Source organism: Sceloporus occidentalis, unplaced genomic scaffold, assembly GCF_023333645.1.
Source record: "Sceloporus occidentalis isolate IW3139 unplaced genomic scaffold, rSceOcc1.0.p SCAF_183, whole genome shotgun sequence".
NCBI classification, from domain to species: domain Eukaryota; kingdom Metazoa; phylum Chordata; class Lepidosauria; order Squamata; family Phrynosomatidae; genus Sceloporus; species Sceloporus occidentalis.
Window position 1 is genome coordinate 1,221,458 of NW_028317163.1, and position 18,740 is coordinate 1,240,197.

The window sequence follows — 18,740 nt, forward strand, 5'->3', positions numbered from 1 at the left end:
AACAGCTCCTCTAAAAATGTTAAATAGCCCTTTTTCATATAAATATACTTATTTTTTTCGGAACAGCGGCCAAGCGTAACATAAGGATATTACTTTGTGCCGGTATGTGTAACTTACAAAGTGCAGACCTCTAAACACCTTCCAAACAAGGATGATCACAGCTTTGGGGCTTGTAACGTAACCAGTAAAGCAGAGGCAATGGGTTGAGGTTAACCCTAAATTGGATTGGACAAACAGCAGGTTAAGCTAACGTTTGAAGAAAATAGCTTTTTTTCCTCTCTGAATTTCCCTTTTTTTTCTCTTTTTTTAAATTCCAAAAGTACAATTTCCATGGAATCCAATTTTGCGCATGTACGAGTTTTTTTTCCAGTGGATAATCAATCATGTTAAAAAAAAAAAAATAAAATGCCACTTGTTGCTAAGATATTCAGTGTACCGTTATTTATGGGAGTCTATATTAAAAATAAAATATATATTTTAAATATATATATTAAAATTAAACATATAAGAAATCTAGATAGGGAACACTTTTGGAATTTTACAAAATAGTCAAAACAACAAAAATGCGAAAATGATATATGTGGATTTTTTTTTTTGGAGAATCTAATTTAAATATATAGCTAAAACAGCCACTTTCTAGCCTAAGTCTTTTCTTTTCATTACTTAATAATTTAGATTTTTACTTTTACTACCCCTCCTTTAAAAACAATTTTGTTTACTAACACCATTTTTTATTTGTCACATTTTAGAAAGGAAATTTAATTAGGAGACCTTCTCCATCGCACACATTTTCTGTAGTACTTCATTTTCGTCTGGTTTCTTTTAGTTAACAATTAATTTCAAGAGTATATGGTCGCGACCTTTCCTTCCGATAAAATAGAACCTAGATTTTTTATTATTACATCTACAAATCTTTTTTTTTACATAATTTCAGCAGTTTTTTATAGAGAACAAAAAAAAATAGACAATTTCTGCACATTTCAAGGAAAAAACAATAATCAAAACAGCTGTCCTCTCAAATTTCTGGCAATCATTTTTTATATATTTTTATTACATAGTAGAGGAGGCTCGACATCTGTGACATTACTGCATTTCAGTTACCCTTGTGATTTAAATATTTGCCGTTACGAGACAGAGATTTTCTGTCTTCACAACTCCTGAAGAAAGTGAGATCCTTATTGTAGTTTTCTTTTTTTCTCTTTTTTTCCCTTTTGTTTCTTTTTTTTATCTTTTTTTTTTTTTTTTTTTAGAAAAGAAAAAAATATATAAACACTTTTCCCAGACAAATTGTGTTGCATGTTTTATGTGCTTTGCTATTATAACCTTTTCATGTGAACAAAGTTTTGGGCTTCATGGCCCTCAACTGAATGCATGTGCGCGTCTGAAAGGCATTACCCACCAATAAATGTGAGATTAGCCGCGGCTTGTATATTTCCTGATCACTACAGTTTTTTCAGATGTCTCATTGTTATCCAGTTTCCTTTTAACGATGGGACAGTCTAATGACTTTGCCATCTGACACACATCTGTTTCTTCTTAAACAATATCGGCATTCATGCGGAGCTGTGCATCTCGTCTGTTATCATACAAGCTCGGTTTTCTAATCTGCAAAATAAAGCGGAGAACGCCGAGATGGGGGCCACAATGTTGCGTGTCGGTTGCGCTCATTGCGGAAAAAGATTTTCTGGCACGTTCTGGCAAGTTAAGAAGGTTTAGGAAACGTAATTTTGGAAGCTTTTTGTGTCCTACAGAATTTAGAAATATATGCATCAAAAAGTCTTAACTACATCTGCACGCCCTGTAAAATATGATTATTTTAATTTAAATTATTCCCATAAAATATTGACAATAGTGGGTGCAATTACTGTTTTTGGAATGAATTGTGGTGATCATACTACCCTAATGTCACCCTCAGCTTCAGGGTTTATGGTACTTTTACCTCCCTGGTGGACATTTGCTTTCTGGTGGTCTCTCTAACTCCTACATACCCACAGACCATTACTACACAGACACACACACATATATATATGGTTGGAGTTGCACAACTCCCTACATTCTAAATGGCAAAAGATGGACAATTGTTTTAGGAGGTGAGCTTGGAAACATGGCTAGGGCCGGGTCTTTTCGTGTGAATTTGTGGCTACTTATGTAACAAGTAAGGGATTTAGAAGAATAGATTTTAGTTACCCCGTTTAATTTATAAAGCCGCTCCCTGCGGTTTCTATACACATTATTGGGGCTTTTAGGGCAGTAGAACCCAGCGATAGCCTCATACCCAGCAAACACTCTGACCTCCTGGGAGGAAAGAGAAAAAAGATTGACTGGCTAAACTCCTTTTTATTATGTATTGTATCCTACAAAGTAGGAATTGATAAATTGTATCTGGTGCTGGCAGTCGATGTGATGTTCTTGCTATAGCGAGAATTTAATACAGAGCTTGATGTAGGGCTGAGCTTTCATGTAGAATGTCTAGATTTTAAAGTTACGGCTCTGTACATAAAGTTAGCGGGAATTCTGACTTTGAGCATTGCTACATATAGTACGCTGCGTCAATATTCCACATCCAGAAGAGAAAAATATATGGAGTTTATTTGAATCCCGATTAAGAAAAAAATACCTTTTATATCACAGCTTTAGAAATAAAAAGGCGTTTTCTATGTCATTTGGCCTCGATTTTTAATTCCCCCCGACCGTTTTTCATCGTTCCAGTCCCTGCCACAAAGATGACAATCACTTGTAATTTATTGCCCCGCTGTACCCTAGCACTGGGGGTTTTTTTTTTTCTGGCAATTTATGGCTTTCCCGGCTTTCCCGCGTGAGACAGCTGTAACCTCTGCTGCTGCTTTCAGGGATGCATCAGGAGGCATTTATCATTCAGGGCATTGACAAACTTCCCGGAAGATTTCCGAGTGTCAGCTCAGCGTGGAACGAGGACCATTGATTTCTTCTCGCTGTCAGTTCCTGTCTGAACAGATAACAGTTTTCATGTGCTGGGGGCATCAAGCAAGCTCAGCCTGAGAGACTCGCCACAAGTCCGCTCCTTTATGAATCATAACTCACGACACATCGAATTAACAGCTTTTCAGGGCTGAAATCTACACTTTAACCCTTTAGTGCCAGCGGATCTTAGATGGTTATACTCTGAATTCGGTTGCAGCAGAGAAGTGCTTGGCTTGGCTAAACGGCGTTAAAATTACGGTCCTTATTAAGAAAGTTGTTACCGGGGTTTCCGAAAGAATAAAAGAATTTGCTGCGGAAACCTGGTCTCAATTTCATTGTCTCGTTATTTGGAATTTTCCCTTGAATTACTTTGACGAATAAGAAAATCCAGCAGACTCAAAAGTCAGATTTTTTTGAATAGCTAATATTAGGTGGGCTACTGATTCCTTTCCAGCTAGCATTTTTCTGCTTTCTGATAAAAAAAATTTAAAAAAAAAAATCAGTGTGTGAACATTTCTATGTGTAAATTGTAACTTTTTAACAGAAACATTTATTTGAATATGTTTTTTTTTTTAATATATATTTTTTTTTTTATTTTTTTTTTTTAAAGTATTATCATTTCAGGAGTAAATATTGTGACTTACAATTAACCTTCATTGGTTGATTTCACTTTATTTGGAAACATTCTAGAACTCTGGTTGGGCATCATTAATTAACCATGATGATATTTTCCAGTATGCACCTTGCTTTCTGATTGGCTGCCCATTCTATCTGAATCGTTGTAACAGCTTGAATGCAATTCATATGATTTAATGGCTATTTTGCCAAGTATTTGTTATAATTAAAAAAAAAATTTTCCATCTTTCGTTTCAGATTCCATTTTCGTTTGTTCAGTTTCCTCTGTGGGAGTTTTTAAAGGTGAGTGGAGATCGCTCGCTAAAGTTTTATACCGGGAAAGAGATGGGCGTTGCGGGGGGGGGGGGGGGGGTCAGAGTAGGAGGTGAAAATGGCTTGTGAAAGAGAGATCAGAGAGAAGACGCTCAAAAATAAACTATCATGGGTCTCCGTTAGGAAAAACTTGGTTTCTAGATATAATTATTACATTTTCTCTGAAAATATCTTTACTTGAACACTCCCTTCACGACAATAGAAGAGATTTTTCATGAGGATGCTTTCTGTAGAAGAAAAAAGTCTTATAACCTTCGCTTCTAATTATAGATGAAAAATTGCAAAAAAAAATAAACTTTACTGATCCTTTAGCAATAAAACGGAACATCGTCCTCACTTCACATCAGTCAGAGGGGGGAAAAAAGTACAAACGTCCTATAATTCACCGGCAGATTATCTTTGGGGGCTCGGAGTTGTCAATGTCAGTTTGTCTGTCCATTGGTCTTCCGTTAAGTAGAGTTTCCCCAGAAACTTAAAGTACTAACATAAGTATCCTAAGTGGTCTCTCGGGGAAAACCTTTCCAAAGCCCCCCAAAAATGTATAAGGTTTCCTCCGGTTTTCTGGATATAAGCAAAGAACGTGTCTATTGCATATCCGCTCTCTTTCCGAGCTTTGTGAGCGAGTCAAAAACATCTGGTTGTGTTTTATATTTGTTTAATATCAAGCCCAGGTGTCAAGTGGATCATTCAAAATGAGTATCTGTGAGTAGCCTCCAGGCTTTCAAAATCTTCCGGGGAGACACCAATGCTGGGAAACATGATAAATAATGAAGTTCCATCAACAACAATCTTTAAGAAAGATTCTATAGGCTTTCTGTCGCCGCCTGTTCTACTTTTTGAAGTTTTTTTTCACTGATCCAGTTTACTGGATAGTTTGACCATTCTTAGCTCCCCAACATCACGATACGTTATGAAGGACCAACTCCGGCGGTCTCAGGAAGGATGAGCCCGACCTGTGTAATATATAGTTAAGTCAGTGCAATGACGTTCAACAAAATCTCTCAATGTATGTCAACTATACATAATGCAGGTCCTGCTACAGCAGAAGCTCATGGGGGGTGGACAGTGACGTCAGGGAGTTGAAACGTCCTGCAGACTTCTCTCAACCAAAATGTTCTATCTACCATTCTACAAGAAGGGAGAAAACATTGAGTTTGTGTCAACATTCAGTTGGGTCAAGGGTCTATATATGTGTGTGTGTGTGTGTGTGTATATATATATATATATATATATATATATATATATATATATATAATGTGATGTGATATTTTAAGTGTTCTTCAGCATTTTTTTTCTGAATAAGGTAAAACATTCCTTTTAAACTATAAAAATAAACTCAGCAGGTCCCCTGAGCTGTTCATGTCAGAAATCCCAACAATCTAGCAAACCTTTTGTCAGCTGTCAACAAAGGGATTAAGGAATGCAGGGTTTGTGCCTATTTAAGGTCGGAGACGAATGAATTTAAAGTCGTTTACATGTAAATAAAACACCTATTCCCACCCGAACATTTTGCTGAAATATCATGCGTTTTCAATGTAAACAAACTCCGTTTCATCATTATTTTACTTTGTTACAATGTGATATTTTGTTTATTTTACCGGTTAAGCCCCAACCTAGCTGAGAAATGTATCTTTTTGTTTAATTTTGCTCAACAGCTTTTTTAAATGTAAAAAATATTTTACAGTAGATCGGGTCCGTAGAGCTAGTGGTGAGCAGCCGTAGTTCTTTTTGGTTGACAGTGAAAGTCTTCCGTGACCTCATGAGGTTTGTTTTCATGTTAAAAGGACGTTGAGCCCCTCCTGGACTCCATCACGGCGGGGGGTGCTTTGATGACGTTGACGATGGTGGAAATCCCCAGCTGTACAAATCTTGAAGACCTATATCTAGGTTCGACGTCTTCTAAGACAACTCGGTGTGTGCGCTGCTCTGAGTTCCAGAGGGACATAAACCTCATAGGGATAAATATTATCCTCATCAAGGCATAGTCCGGTTCTGGTTTGTGTAGAAGGCTGGGCAGCCAATGTTCCATTAGCTGAATCTTCTAAACTTACACTACCATTCAAAAATTTGGGGTCACTCAGCTGTTTTCATGGAAAATAAGGACGTGTCTGGCTGTAACATAAGGCTTTTCTAACCATTAATTATCCTTTTAAACTTAAACTTGGGTCAGCGAACACAACATGCCATTGGAACACAGGAGCGATGGGAGAAACACAGGAGTGATGGGAGAAACACAGGAGTGATGGGAGAAACACAGGAGTGATGGGAGTGATAAAGGGCCTCTGTGAAGAGATTCCCTTAAAAATCAGCCCTTTCCAGCTACAATAGTCATTTACAGCATTAACCCCGTCTGCACTGGATTTCTGATCTATCTCATCTTAGTTTCATGGACAAAATTGGCTTTTCGTTCAAAAACAAGGGCATTTTTGAGCGGTAGTGTACTTTGGTTTAAAATCTACTCATGTGGCTTTATACGATAGACATTAGCCACGTATTTAGTAGACTACAAAATTGTTTTCTGGGTGGTCCTTTTAGATAGCATGGAATACAATGTTTTGGACCCCTTTTTACGCACAGTCTTCCCATTGAGTACTTTTACTAGACTATACTATAGCTGGGTTTAAACAGAACCGTATATATATATATATATATATATATATATATATATATATATATATATATATATTGTTTCTGAAATGTCTGGGCAAAAGGCACGTGGAGACTTTCGTAGGATTTTAAGGACTTGACTGCTTATTTCATACTCTTTTTTTTTTTTTTTTTGTAGTCTGACCGCGTAGGTCGCATCTTTCACCTTAATTCAGTTATTCTGCCCGCTGTAACATATTTTAGACGTCTCCCAGTATACAGTAAGCCATGAAAATATACTAATAATTCTGCGAATATTTTCGACTGGTCCTTAAAATTCTTTGTTGCATTTTGGAATATTCGCCATTTCAGGGTTTTACCCCAAACCTCTTTATTTGTTAATCGTATAATCAGAATGGTTTTTTTTCTCTAATCTGGGCTGAATTAGATTCTATACACTTTAGAAAAGGGATATATTTTGAGTCTGTTATTTAGAAGGGAGTAGCAGCAGATCGAGATGGGTTCCTTTGAAGTTGGAAACAAAGTCTCCTATTGAGAGTTCAGTAATAGAACACACATGGCCGCCTTTTTCTGCATCCATATCGGAACGGCGTTCTTGGCCGTGCCGTCCTTCGCTCTCTACGAGTTTATTTACCAGTAAGAATGGGCATTATTAATTCGGAAGAAAATCTAATTATCGCCATGCTTTTCTAAACACACGAGGCCCGGAGCTACTGTCCCAGACAGCAGAACTTTGTGACTGTAAAAAAACAAAAAACAAAAAAAAAACAGCCCAAAAAATAGCTTGTGTAGCAAACGGTGCCAATTATTGCTAATGCCCCATGTAATACTGGAAACACGTGCCAGAGAACGAAATTTCACTTGTTAAAATGAACATAATGTTCTCTCAAATTTTACTTCATCCGTTGGTGCCAATTGTTTTGTTTTTTTCCCAAAAATCCCGTTTTATAACACTATTTTTTCAGGCTTAGAAAACTGTTTCTGGAAGCAGGTTTGCCTGATAGCAGCATTTTTTTTTCTTTAAAAAAATAAATAAACTTTTATGGAAGGTTTTCATTTTAAAAATGATCAAGACTTCAGAATTTTGCTCCACGTAAATTCTACAGAAAACAAACAAAATGTTCCATTAATATAACTCCTAATATTGTACCAATAATGTTATAAATAATATATATATATGTGTGTGTATTTTACATTTTTATGATTTTTTTTAAATAATATTTTATAAATACTTTAAGAAAAAATGATTTCGTTTTTTTGTTTTGTTAGAAAAAGTTTATTTTATTTTATTTTTTTGGAGCATTACATAAATCACGGCAAATATTATTTCCTCACTTAAGAAAAACAAGTATTAACCCATCTATACAATTTCCCTTTTACAATGAATTATCCAAATTAAATTTTTAATTGTTTTTATTCATTTTAAAATATTAAATAATATTTATTCCCCCCCCTCTTTTTTTTTTGTCTTTAACGGCAGGATCTCTGGTCGTGGAAACAAGGCCATCCTGTTGATTCTTGGCAGTCGGCGGTCTGCGGAGCTTTTGCAGGTGCAAAGGATTATTTTTTTTGAGCTTGTGAAGCCCAAAAAAGGGAGGAAAAATGTGAAAATGTTTTAAGCTCACCAACGCAGCATTCTTTCCTGAAGCCGGTTTGTTTATCACGCTAGTTGTTGTTTAGCGTAACAGAGGTCAAAAAAAAAAAAAGGTGTCGTTTGAAAGACGGCCAATTTGTTTTTGACAAATTTGTGTTGTTTGAAAACTAAAAGGTGTCAATCAGGTTACTTAGTGATGTGGAAGAAAAATTGTAAGGCAGAAATCTGTTAAGAGAGCAGCAAAGCGCAGCTGTTGGCCCCCGGGCCCCGAGCGCCTCTGCGGGGCTTTCTATGAGTCCTGGGGGGTGGGGGGGTGTCATGATTTACGACTCGCGTGACAGCCCCGACAGCAGGGCAGATTAAGTGGTGTCGGGAGAAGAGGAGGAAAAGTGCCCAAGGCCTAAAACCTTCCAATGCGACGACCAATGGAATGCATGACTGTATAGAAACAATGAAAAAAGCAAAAAAAAAACCACACTCCAGCCATCCAGTGCAGAACCCCCCCCCCCCCAAATAAGCATTTGCCCCGCTCCCCAGCTACCTCCAGTCAGCTCCAGCGCTGGCTCGGGGAACGGGGGTCTCTGCGATCTCCGGTGCCAATGTGTGTACCGCAATTTTCAATGGAAAATCTTTCTCGTCAATGATTGGCTACTTTAAGCAACCAATCAGTGGCAAGAATCATCAGACCACAGAAGCAGAGGACAGCTGCAGCAACAGGGCTACAGCTTCTCCAGGTCAGTGTTTTATTTATTTTTTTCTCTTTTTTCATTATTAAAGTACTCACAGAGCGTTAGGGTTCCGTTAGGGACATTAAACTGGCCCTTTAAGGGTAAGGATCAGCCACCGGGCTGTGTAGATAGATAGATAGATATAGATATAGCATATAAATGCCACTGGCTTAAGTACTGGAGCGCAACTATGGCTGGCAGAGCGTCATGGGAGTTGTGCTTTCCCATCATTGCTTAATCTAGCAATGCTGTAGTCTCCAGACCATTTTTTTTTTGCTTTTCTAGATTTTTTTAATAATGTTTTTTTTTAATTCCGAAAGAGAATGTTCCGTTAATATTCCCGGACGAATATCATAATATTACATACGAAAAATCTAAACAGAGATCCTTCTGAAAAACGACTTTTATTTTACCGTATGTGGGAGTAAGAGAAAGGTTATGAACATTGTGACAAAATGGGATTTGCTTCACCGACGCTCGGACTTTCAACACTTTTCCCAAATATGTGACCCCCCCCTCCCCTGCTGACAGCTGCGTCAGGTGATCTGTGTTTGAACAGAAATAGGATCAGGGTTGTGACCACAAAAAGGAGACGAAACACCTAGAGAGAAAAGCTTTTTATATATATGTAGTTTTTTTTTTGTTTTTTTTATTTAAATAGACCCAAAATTTTCAATATCGAACAATGGCGTCTTGGAGTTCGTAGCGAATAAAATTATCTGTCGATAGGAAGTTAGTTTGTCTTTTACGTTGCGATTCTTTAGTTTAATTGTATAGCCGGTTCAGTGCCGGAGGTTGCAACGCTCTTGTATGGATGATGGGAACTGCAGTCCTTAGCAGCTGGAGTTCTAGACAGAAATGTTAGATTCTCTTCTCTACGCCCCATTCGATGCCCTCTCCTTGTGGATAGTTGGGAAGGGACAGGTATTCCCACCATTGTTTTTCCTAGGTCTTCCAATATTAACCCTTTAAATAGTCCATCTCGCCAATTTCACGTGGAGTTGTGACCCTGAGAATCTGCTCATTGATTGCGAGACCCTGAAACTGGGGGGGGTGAAAACCCAGAGAATCTGCCCACTGGGACTGGGGTAAAATCTCTGGCAGCTCCTGGGTGGGCCACCAGTGGTTTGCACCATCAGAGATTTGGGGCGTAAGGCATTTAGGGCATCCGTCCAGGGCGAGTCTCGGATTGCAGGATGCGGCGACACGTCCCTCTTCTCACTTTCAATGTCATCAGAACAAAAGTGTCATTCATTCCCCGCCGAGAAGGTGCTAATTAAAACTTTTAATTGTGTCTGCTTTATGTGCGAACTCACCCCCCACTTCTGCTGAGATACTTAATCCCAGTGTGTGCCGGCCAGCGGCCCTCGGCAAAGGCCAGGTGGACAGCTGCAGCGGCAGAGACTCATAGCTCCCTGTTTCATTAACCGCAGTTCTGGAACCCGAGATGGATTCACCAAAGACACCGCTGACATTTCAATCGCAAACGCAGGACAGGACTTTTTCCATCACGTGCTTTGTGTTAACCATTGGCATGCCAGCTGCCGCGGACTACAACTCTTACCCTTCTCAGCAAGGCTTTTCAACTTGTCGCATCATGTGCTCTCCAGCCATTCTTAACTGCCATGACCCTCAGCCATCCATTATTCTCCACCCCACCTGATACCTTTTGTTAAATGCAGGAATAGGTACTTTAGTGGCACAGGGCTGCAACTCTTGTTAGGCTCAGCCAGCCTGCATGCACCATGTCTCCTTGCCACCATTTTGCTGCGGGTTATAAATTACATTTCCGACCTGGCACATATACCGTGATTAGAAAGGGATAGTTAGCGGGTAACTAGGTGTGATGAGAGTGAAATGTGAGACACGACTTTGTTTTAATGAATGCTCAATGTATTAATCTGTAATTAACCCCTCGCTAATGCTGTATGTTCTGCACTCAGGTGGGTTTGCAGCAGCTGTTACCACCCCTCTCGACGTGGCAAAAACACGGATAATATTAGCAAAGGTTAGTATGCATGTATGTATGTAAAGTTCCATAAGCTTTCGGGACCTCAGAGGTCTCCTCTTTAGAAGGAATGGCAGACAACCTCATTAACAGTGAAGATATTCTGTGTTGTGATCTCAGATGTAATCTTTGTCTTTGAAGGCTGGATCGAGTACAGCGAGCGGGAACGTCTTCTTAGCGCTCCATGATATTTGGAGGACACAAGGAGTTACGGGGTATGAAGCTCAGTCTTTTTTTTTATTAAATGTGACCTTCCTTAAAAAACCTCCGACCAGCTTGAGATAAATGACGTCTTATTTCTAAACAAACAAGTGCTTGATACATAACAATTGGTAGAAACATTACAATGGTTTCCACGGTGACGGCTTCACACTTAGAACTTTGCCCCAGAATTGTTCTATTTATATATGGTCCGTTTTATCGGTACTGGGTGATGGGACAGACATCTGTCATAAGTGGGACGCGAGCCACACTAAACATACTCTGCATCATCAATTCAACACATAGGCGGCAGCACTGACATCTATTGGTGAAAACGTGCAAGTGCGCTTGCCAGAAACCTCTTTAGCGTATAAAATATATCGTCCAAAAAAGTAGGAATTACCCCAAGATCACAGACCAAGCCTGTAATCTGATGGCAACAGAGCCTCTATGATGTCATATTTCACAGTTAGTGATAATGGATTTATTTGTAAAGGATTCCGAGATGTGACCCGATCAGATTTAGAAACCCGCAGCGAGGATGTTCTCAAACGAGAGAGGATTTTACCAAACATGAGCAATTAATTTTCTTTTACATATCATTTTAAGCAGAGTCTTGAGCAAAATAGTATTGTTTTCCAATGAAGAATATCCCAGATTAGATCGTATACAACTTCCTGCTCAAGAAGTAAAGAGCGCAACTCAAAATTGCTTCCCCCATGTGGTTAATAGCTCAAGCAAAATCAAATATTGTTGAGTTTTAGGAATTTGTTCACGTTTGTATGTGAATTCCCTAAAATCCCCTGTGATAGGGTGTGTTATTTCACTTTCTCTACAATTTTTTCTTGAAACGTTTTTTTTTTTTTTTTTTTTTTTAAAGAAAGACAATTCTAGCGTCTAGCCAGCTGTGTGCAGACTCAACTATTTTACCGCTTTACTTATAGATTCCATATGGTAAAACTACAGAAATATATCTGATTTCACTTAATTCCTTTGTCTTTGATCCTGGAAAATCCTGCAATTTGAATTATTTAAACAGTTAACTGAGGTTCTAATGTTTTGTCTTTTTTTTCCCCATGATTTTCATGATTCTGCCCAAAATGGCAGGTCATAGGTTAACTTCCCCTTAAAAGTTAAATATCACTTCCTGGGTATATCAGATTATATAGAGAACCTACACCAAAAAAAAGTGAATTAAAAGAAATATCACACCCCGGATTGAGGCTAATGCGTGCGAAATACAAACAAACACCAAATTTGGAAGGGAATTTACGTTTTAATCAAAGAATTTCAAAAATCGGGATTAAAGTATTTTTGACCACTAATAAAAGTTCATTTTTAAGAATTTATCTGCAAAATATTGTGACGTGGAGAGAATTTGGAAAATATTTTCATTTAATGTAAACGACTCTTTATTCTCTTTGGTTTCTTGTCTTGTAGGCTGTTTGTCGGAATCATCCCAAGAATAACGGCCATCAGCCTGGGCGGGTTTATCTTCCTCGGCGCTTATGACAAAGTCCGCAGTCTGCTACAGTGAGAAATGTATGGAATTTACTCATAGCTATTTAAAGTCCAATTTAATTCCGAAGAGATGGCGTTGACCCAACTCATTACAAATTGAGTTTAAAGAGACAATGATACGAAATTAGTTTCTGGTATTTCTCACCACAGTGTTACCATCTTTACATTAAAGGCACCTCTTAGGACATTTATTATTCAATTTACAATTAATTTCAGCATAAAAATATAGAAAATCATTTTCCGAATTTTTTTGGGCTGTCTGTGTAAATTTGCAGATTTCTAATTGCTAATTTCTTTAGAATTTTATTTTTTTTCTTTAGAATTTTTATTTCAATTGAAATCTTAGAAAGTTCTAGATCTTTTTGTAAGTTCAGAAGAAGTTTTGCCATAGACAAAAACGACACTTGTATTTTAAAAAAAAAAAAATTTTTATACTTTTTTCTCAGGGCAGAAATGGATCAAATCGAGAAACGAGGAAGTAAATGGATAAGAATATAGAAACCAAATTACCTTTTGGGGCACGGATATTCAGCCCTTATTGGCCTAGATAACTCGCGACCCTTTTGCCAACCACAAAGGGAAGAAGCGGTCCGTGAAGTCTAACAGAAGATGATTCCACCAGCTCCTGATCTAAACGATTTCAACGCACGACATGTTAAAGATTTCAAGTTCTTTGTGGTCACCAAACAGATTCAACCGGCCATTGACTATTTTGTCCTTTACTCTGCCGACTATACAAACATAACGAGCAGCGGATGGGAATTCGTTAAGATGGATCTCAATACACTTGCTGTCGCTGAAGGTTTTTTGGAGCTCCCAACCTGAAGCTTCTTACTGTTATGAAACAACATTTGGAAGTTGGGGCGACGTTGGCGTAGAACACTTTTTGGGGGTGCCGCAGGGTCCCCACGTGTGTCCAGACGCCACCCCGCAGTTTTTTTTTTGGTTTTTTTTCTTATGCCTGGGATAAAAATTCTGCTGGGTTTCGTAACGTTTTCTTTTAAAAATTTTGATTGTATTTTGTCGAAGGATTTGTATGATTGTTATATTGTTTTAAATAATATATCTCATAAATCGACCAATTGTTGACCAAGCGCTGGTGTTTCTACGGTCCTTTGTCAGTTCCTTCACCACGTGGGCAGAGTTTGCCGTGATGTTGTCCCAGGTATGCCATGTACTACTCCCATCACTCGGCGTCTCGCTTCACTATGGTCACGCAACAAAGCCTTTCCTTTCGTATTTTCATATCCTCACCTAAGCAGGACATTTTGAATGGAAAGAGGGACTATCCCTTCAATCAGGGGATAGTTGGTAAGTGTTAATGTTGGTTGTTTATAAGGCTATTCTGTCCCTTTATTATGAGATGGTGAAATAATAAAATAAGATGCAGTTTATTTTCTCTACATTTTTATTTTTCAATTAAAACCTTTGACATTTTTCAACAAAAAGTGGTGACTCCGTAAGAAAAGGTTTTCTTTTTTTTTAGTAAAAACACATGAATTTGTTAAAAACTTCATTTTTCGTTTCAATGCACATTATCGTACCGCATCTCTCTATAAATAAACATCTGTACACAAAACTAATACTTGATTTTCACATTGCCTCTCGGAAGCAGCATTACGCTAAGTCGCGGAAGTAAATACCGTTAAAACTACAAACACCCCCCCCCCCCCTCAAAGAAAGTGAATGTTACCTTAATTGTAAAATGTAAGAAAAATGCACTTTATCTTAAAAAATAATTTTGAATCTCCTATTAAAGTCAAACATTTTAGAATTAGCACAAACTTTATTTAATGTAGCTGCTATCGGGGGGATTTAAAGACTTCTATGGATTCTATAGAGGATGCCCCCCACTTAATGATAATAAACCACCAGAGGCGGCGTGCCATGAAGATGACGACTGGTTTATACGGCCGAGAGCCATCTCAACAATGAGCTTAATCAGCAATCAGATATAATAATATGAAGAATCGTCTACGGTAACACTTTGGCTTCCAGACATTTGTTATAGAAAGCCAGGCTGTCATTTGATTGGAATCTGCTCAGCCACTAGGGTGTCGCACAGTGGCACTCAATGGGTTAAAACGTTCACATTTGTTTGCATTGTTAACTAAAAATTTATCATTAAGCTTTCGATGTCAATACATAGAAATTTCAGTTCATTTTAGCAATTGTTGGCACTGTTGGTTCCAGTGGCCCTTTATCACTCCCATCACTCCTGTGTTCCAACGGCCCTTTATTACTCCCATCACTCCTGTGTTCCAATGGCCCTTTATCACTCCCATCACTCCCGTGTTCCAATGGCACGTTGTGTTCACTGATCCAAGTTTAAGTTTAAAAGGATAATTGATGGTTAGAAAATCCTTTTGTAATTATGTTACAGCCAAAAATGTCCTTGTTTTCCATGAAAACAGCTCAGTGACCCCAAACTTTTGAATGGCAGTTATGTGTATGTGTGTAGATAAATATATATATATCTATATATATTTATCTATATCTAGATCTATAGATATCTAAGTATCTAACCTATGCCTCCCCAGCAGTGGGTAAACGACGACTCCCATAATCCTTCACAATCTGCTTCCATACAGACAAAAGGCAACACAGCCTTTATTTCTAAAATAATGATTCCGTGCAACACAGGGAGTTATTTTCGTAAGGTCTGTGCCGAAGCCGCCATCTTTTAAGTGCGAGAGATGTATTAAAATACATTGCGAAGCAGTTACCCATCTCTGGCAGTTAGAGCGTTAAAGTAAAATTATTATGAAATAGTCATACGGTAGGAAGGTAAACTTGCCAAACTTTTAAAAAGTTGTACCGCTCCTTATTTTTAAATAGAAAGTATTTCTGCTCCTCACCTTAACATCTATGGCAATGATTTTTGTTTCCCTTGTATTACATTTTTGTACAACTGACTTTCTCCTATAAGAAACAACGTATCTGTTCAGAGTTTCCGATGAAAGATACCTTTTTTCCTGAGCGTAACCAGCTATAAACACCATGTTTCATTTCTCAGGGAATCTGAAGTGTTTGGGAGGATTGCACATTTTTGGACCATATGAAATTATTTTTTTGGCAGGCCACCGCCCCTTTCTGCGTCAACCAACCAACCAGGAACAAGAGGAGCTACCAAAAACACACGCTAACCCTTTTACTCATTTTGACCGTTGGCTCCAGCGTCTGCTCTGCCTGCCAAATTGGGACACAGCAGAACCGTGATGGGGGCATTCCAAAAATTGATGCCACGGCAGAGATGGGCAACCTCGTCCTTGGCACCTGCTATAGGGCCACGATGTAAGGTTATTCCTTAGGAAGGTAAGACGGGACGTAGGAAAATGGGGTTACTGACCGAACCGCCGTGAACAAAGCCAATGGACGACCAAACAATATCAAAGATGGTGTTCGGAACCCACGGCAGACATGGCCGCGGGAAAACACTCCATCTAGGATACCCTGCCTGTGCCCACCGATTCCCATCACATTATCAAACTCTTTGTAGAATTAAGGCACCGATTCATGTGGTTTAAGAAACAGTAACAAGCTTTTCACATCTGTGTTATCCATGCAGTAGATTAAAATAGACTCTGTAAAAGATATAGTTATATATCCATCTATTTTTATATATTTATATTTACATATAGATATTTATGAAAACTCTTATGTACAATGTATCAAATACATTTTTACTTACACGTCTCTTGCATTTATGTGCTGCAAAAGCATACCATTTTTGAACTTTAAAAAAAACAAAAAAAAAAACCTTCTTTCGAACCGTCTTGAGTGCCGAAAAGGGTTGCGCAATCCTCTGGATCCTAAACCGTAACGGTTTGTACGTCTCCGCAATCGGCCTTCAAGCCCGTGGAGGACTTTGTACCTCTTTATAGTATTTTTTTTTTTAGTCGGTTAGCAGGTTGAGGTAGAAGGATCCGCTCCATTTCAGTGCAAAGTTTGGAAAGTCTTTGTTTTTTTTGTTTTTCAGTTTGCACAGAGCAATTGGCCAGCGTTCACCGGGTGATGACGCTGCTGGTCACCGTCTTTCGACGATGTGATGTGTCCGTTGGATAGAAGTGTCCTTTTGTCGGGGTCTTCGTTTAAAGGTTCCAAGGCCGTGTGGGGTTGGAAATAGTCTGTCACAGGGTACTCGAGAAATGTCCCTGTTTCTGAAGACCTTAATAATGGTTCTTGGCAGGGACCTGTAACAAAAAAACAACAACAATGTAATTAATATATTGGTGGACATTTCTTCTAACCAAGTGGATGCCCAATGTGGTAGTCAGCTAATGTCTTCAACATTTAGGAGCAATGAGGTCCCATGGACAACCTACATGCAAACACCCAAACAGACCAGTCGGTACCTTCTTTCTCCTGTTGGCGTGATGCACCACATGATGGGAATCTTTCGTGGTTGCTCGGATAGGTCAAGCCACAGGAATCCGTCTTTGGCCAACCAAATGTCCCAGGAATTTGGTGACAAGAAGTTTCATGGCCGTTGTCATACAAATTGTGGCTGCTTGCTGGCTTCTGATATAAATAGTCTGAAGACGCCAAGGCTTGCTGGCAGTAGTCGGCGTCCTTGTCGTAGAGAGAACGGTGGTCGGGACAGTCCGTGCACGTAACCTGGACTCCGTAGCCTGAGAAGAAAGGGAAATGGTAACGACGAATATCGGGGGGGCCAGGATGGTTCTTTGGGGTCCGTAGGGACAAAACAAAAGAAATGCAATGCCAGAAAGTCTAGTTAGAAAAGCCTCCGGTATAAATAAAGCTGATGTCCTGGACTTAGACAGAACTACAGTAATTGGGACATTAAATATAAAAAGTACTTCACCAACCTTTAACTTTCTGTAGAAGGAAACGTTTAGCCCTAAACTTAGATGGTGGGGGATGGGAATACCTGTATTTTCTGTATTGAATAAGCCGTCTGCCGCTTTACAAGCCTCCGAGTTGCATCCTAAGCAGATCTGCGGCCGCCTGTATGTGACGTTACAAGCTTCGACATCGAGGTTTCCAACTCCGTCGCTTGAGCAAATACCTGCAATGCATTAACGGGTGCGAGCGTGCATTAAAACCGAGCCTATAACACCCCCCGTTACTGGAGTCGCTGGTCCGTGGCTGCCACTACTTTAGAAATAATGAAGTATTTGTGTTGAGTTCATACATCAGGGTTCTAGATAAGAATACTTTAGAAGTTCTAGATCAACCTAGCAATACTTGAGCCAAACAATGAATGAGACGGACCGTTGGCCTAATAATGGACTATCGGAAAGGACTCTAAAATAAATGGTTAAGCTCTGCCGTAAAGCAAACGTTAAGTGCCGTCTCATAGAATAATACTAAATAATAATAATAATAATATAAATATTAAATATCAAAAAACATGGCAGAGTTTTTCATACATTGATTGATCCCCTTAAAAAAAAAAAAATTACCTTGAGAAGATAAATAACTTGGCACGTCGGGGGGTACGATTGTTTCGTCTGTAAAGCAAAGCATTTAAAATATTTAGCTGGTATCTCGAGAGCGATGCTGCGATCAGGACTTTATATATTTATTCATTACAAGAATTAATTATAACCAATAATCGCTACTGATGAAGTACCTGTGTTTGTGACGCTGTATTCCACCCTTTTCTTCCTCGTCTGGTAGATGATGCAGACCCACACCAGGGAGGTCAGGACGATGCTACACACGACGGCGATGGTGATGATCCCGAAAGTCATGGTCCCTTCCATCTTGCCCTGCTCTGCCACGCAGCCGGCGGCGGGATAGACGCTGACGCGGCTGTAAGCGCGCTCCGTGCCCAGCGTGTTGGACATCTCGCAGGTGTACCTGCCGGCATCTTCTTTCACCACGTCCCGAATGACGAGTAACTGGTTCCCAGGCGTAAAGTGGTGGCGCTCGGTCATTACCAGGGGCTTGTCCCCTTTCAGCCAGGTGATCCGAGGCGGGGGGCTGCCACTGGCCTTGCATTGTAAAGCTAAAGTGGCGCCCACAGAAACCACGTGATCTTCAAGTGATTTAACCAAAAACGGCATCTCTGCGAATAGAAAAACATTACCGGGTTCAGTCTTCATTTGTAGAACCAGAAGGATCCCTCGGTTTAAGTGATTTCAGGCACACTTTTTACTAAACTAAATTCATTTTTTTTTTAAGATAAATATGTATTTTTATCACCAAAAAATAAGTGTTGAGAACT

General features: G+C 39.1%; 2 protein-coding genes across 2 annotated transcripts in view; one reads left to right on the forward strand and one right to left on the reverse strand.

The window, feature by feature from the left end:
* The window catches only part of LOC149278706 (mitochondrial S-adenosylmethionine carrier protein-like), a 40,941-nt gene extending 28,378 nt beyond the window's left edge, over positions 1 to 12,563 (forward strand). Inside the window, exons 6-10 of the mRNA XM_089501865.1 lie at positions 3,814 to 3,858; positions 7,976 to 8,045; positions 10,761 to 10,825; positions 10,967 to 11,040; positions 12,467 to 12,563. Of these exons, the coding sequence (XP_089357991.1) occupies positions 3,814 to 3,858; positions 7,976 to 8,045; positions 10,761 to 10,825; positions 10,967 to 11,040; positions 12,467 to 12,563 (351 nt within the window). The remainder of the gene's footprint in view (positions 1 to 3,813; positions 3,859 to 7,975; positions 8,046 to 10,760; positions 10,826 to 10,966; positions 11,041 to 12,466) is intronic.
* A 3,959-nt stretch (positions 12,564 to 16,522) lies between these two features.
* The window catches only part of LOC149278707 (leucine-rich repeats and immunoglobulin-like domains protein 1), a 43,240-nt gene continuing 41,022 nt past the window's right edge, over positions 16,523 to 18,740 (reverse strand). Inside the window, exons 15-18 of the mRNA XM_089501866.1 lie at positions 18,144 to 18,581; positions 17,974 to 18,021; positions 16,903 to 17,178; positions 16,523 to 16,740 (exon numbers count right to left, since the gene is read on the reverse strand). Coding sequence (XP_089357992.1) covers positions 16,523 to 16,740; positions 16,903 to 17,178; positions 17,974 to 18,021; positions 18,144 to 18,581 — 980 coding nt within the window. The remainder of the gene's footprint in view (positions 16,741 to 16,902; positions 17,179 to 17,973; positions 18,022 to 18,143; positions 18,582 to 18,740) is intronic.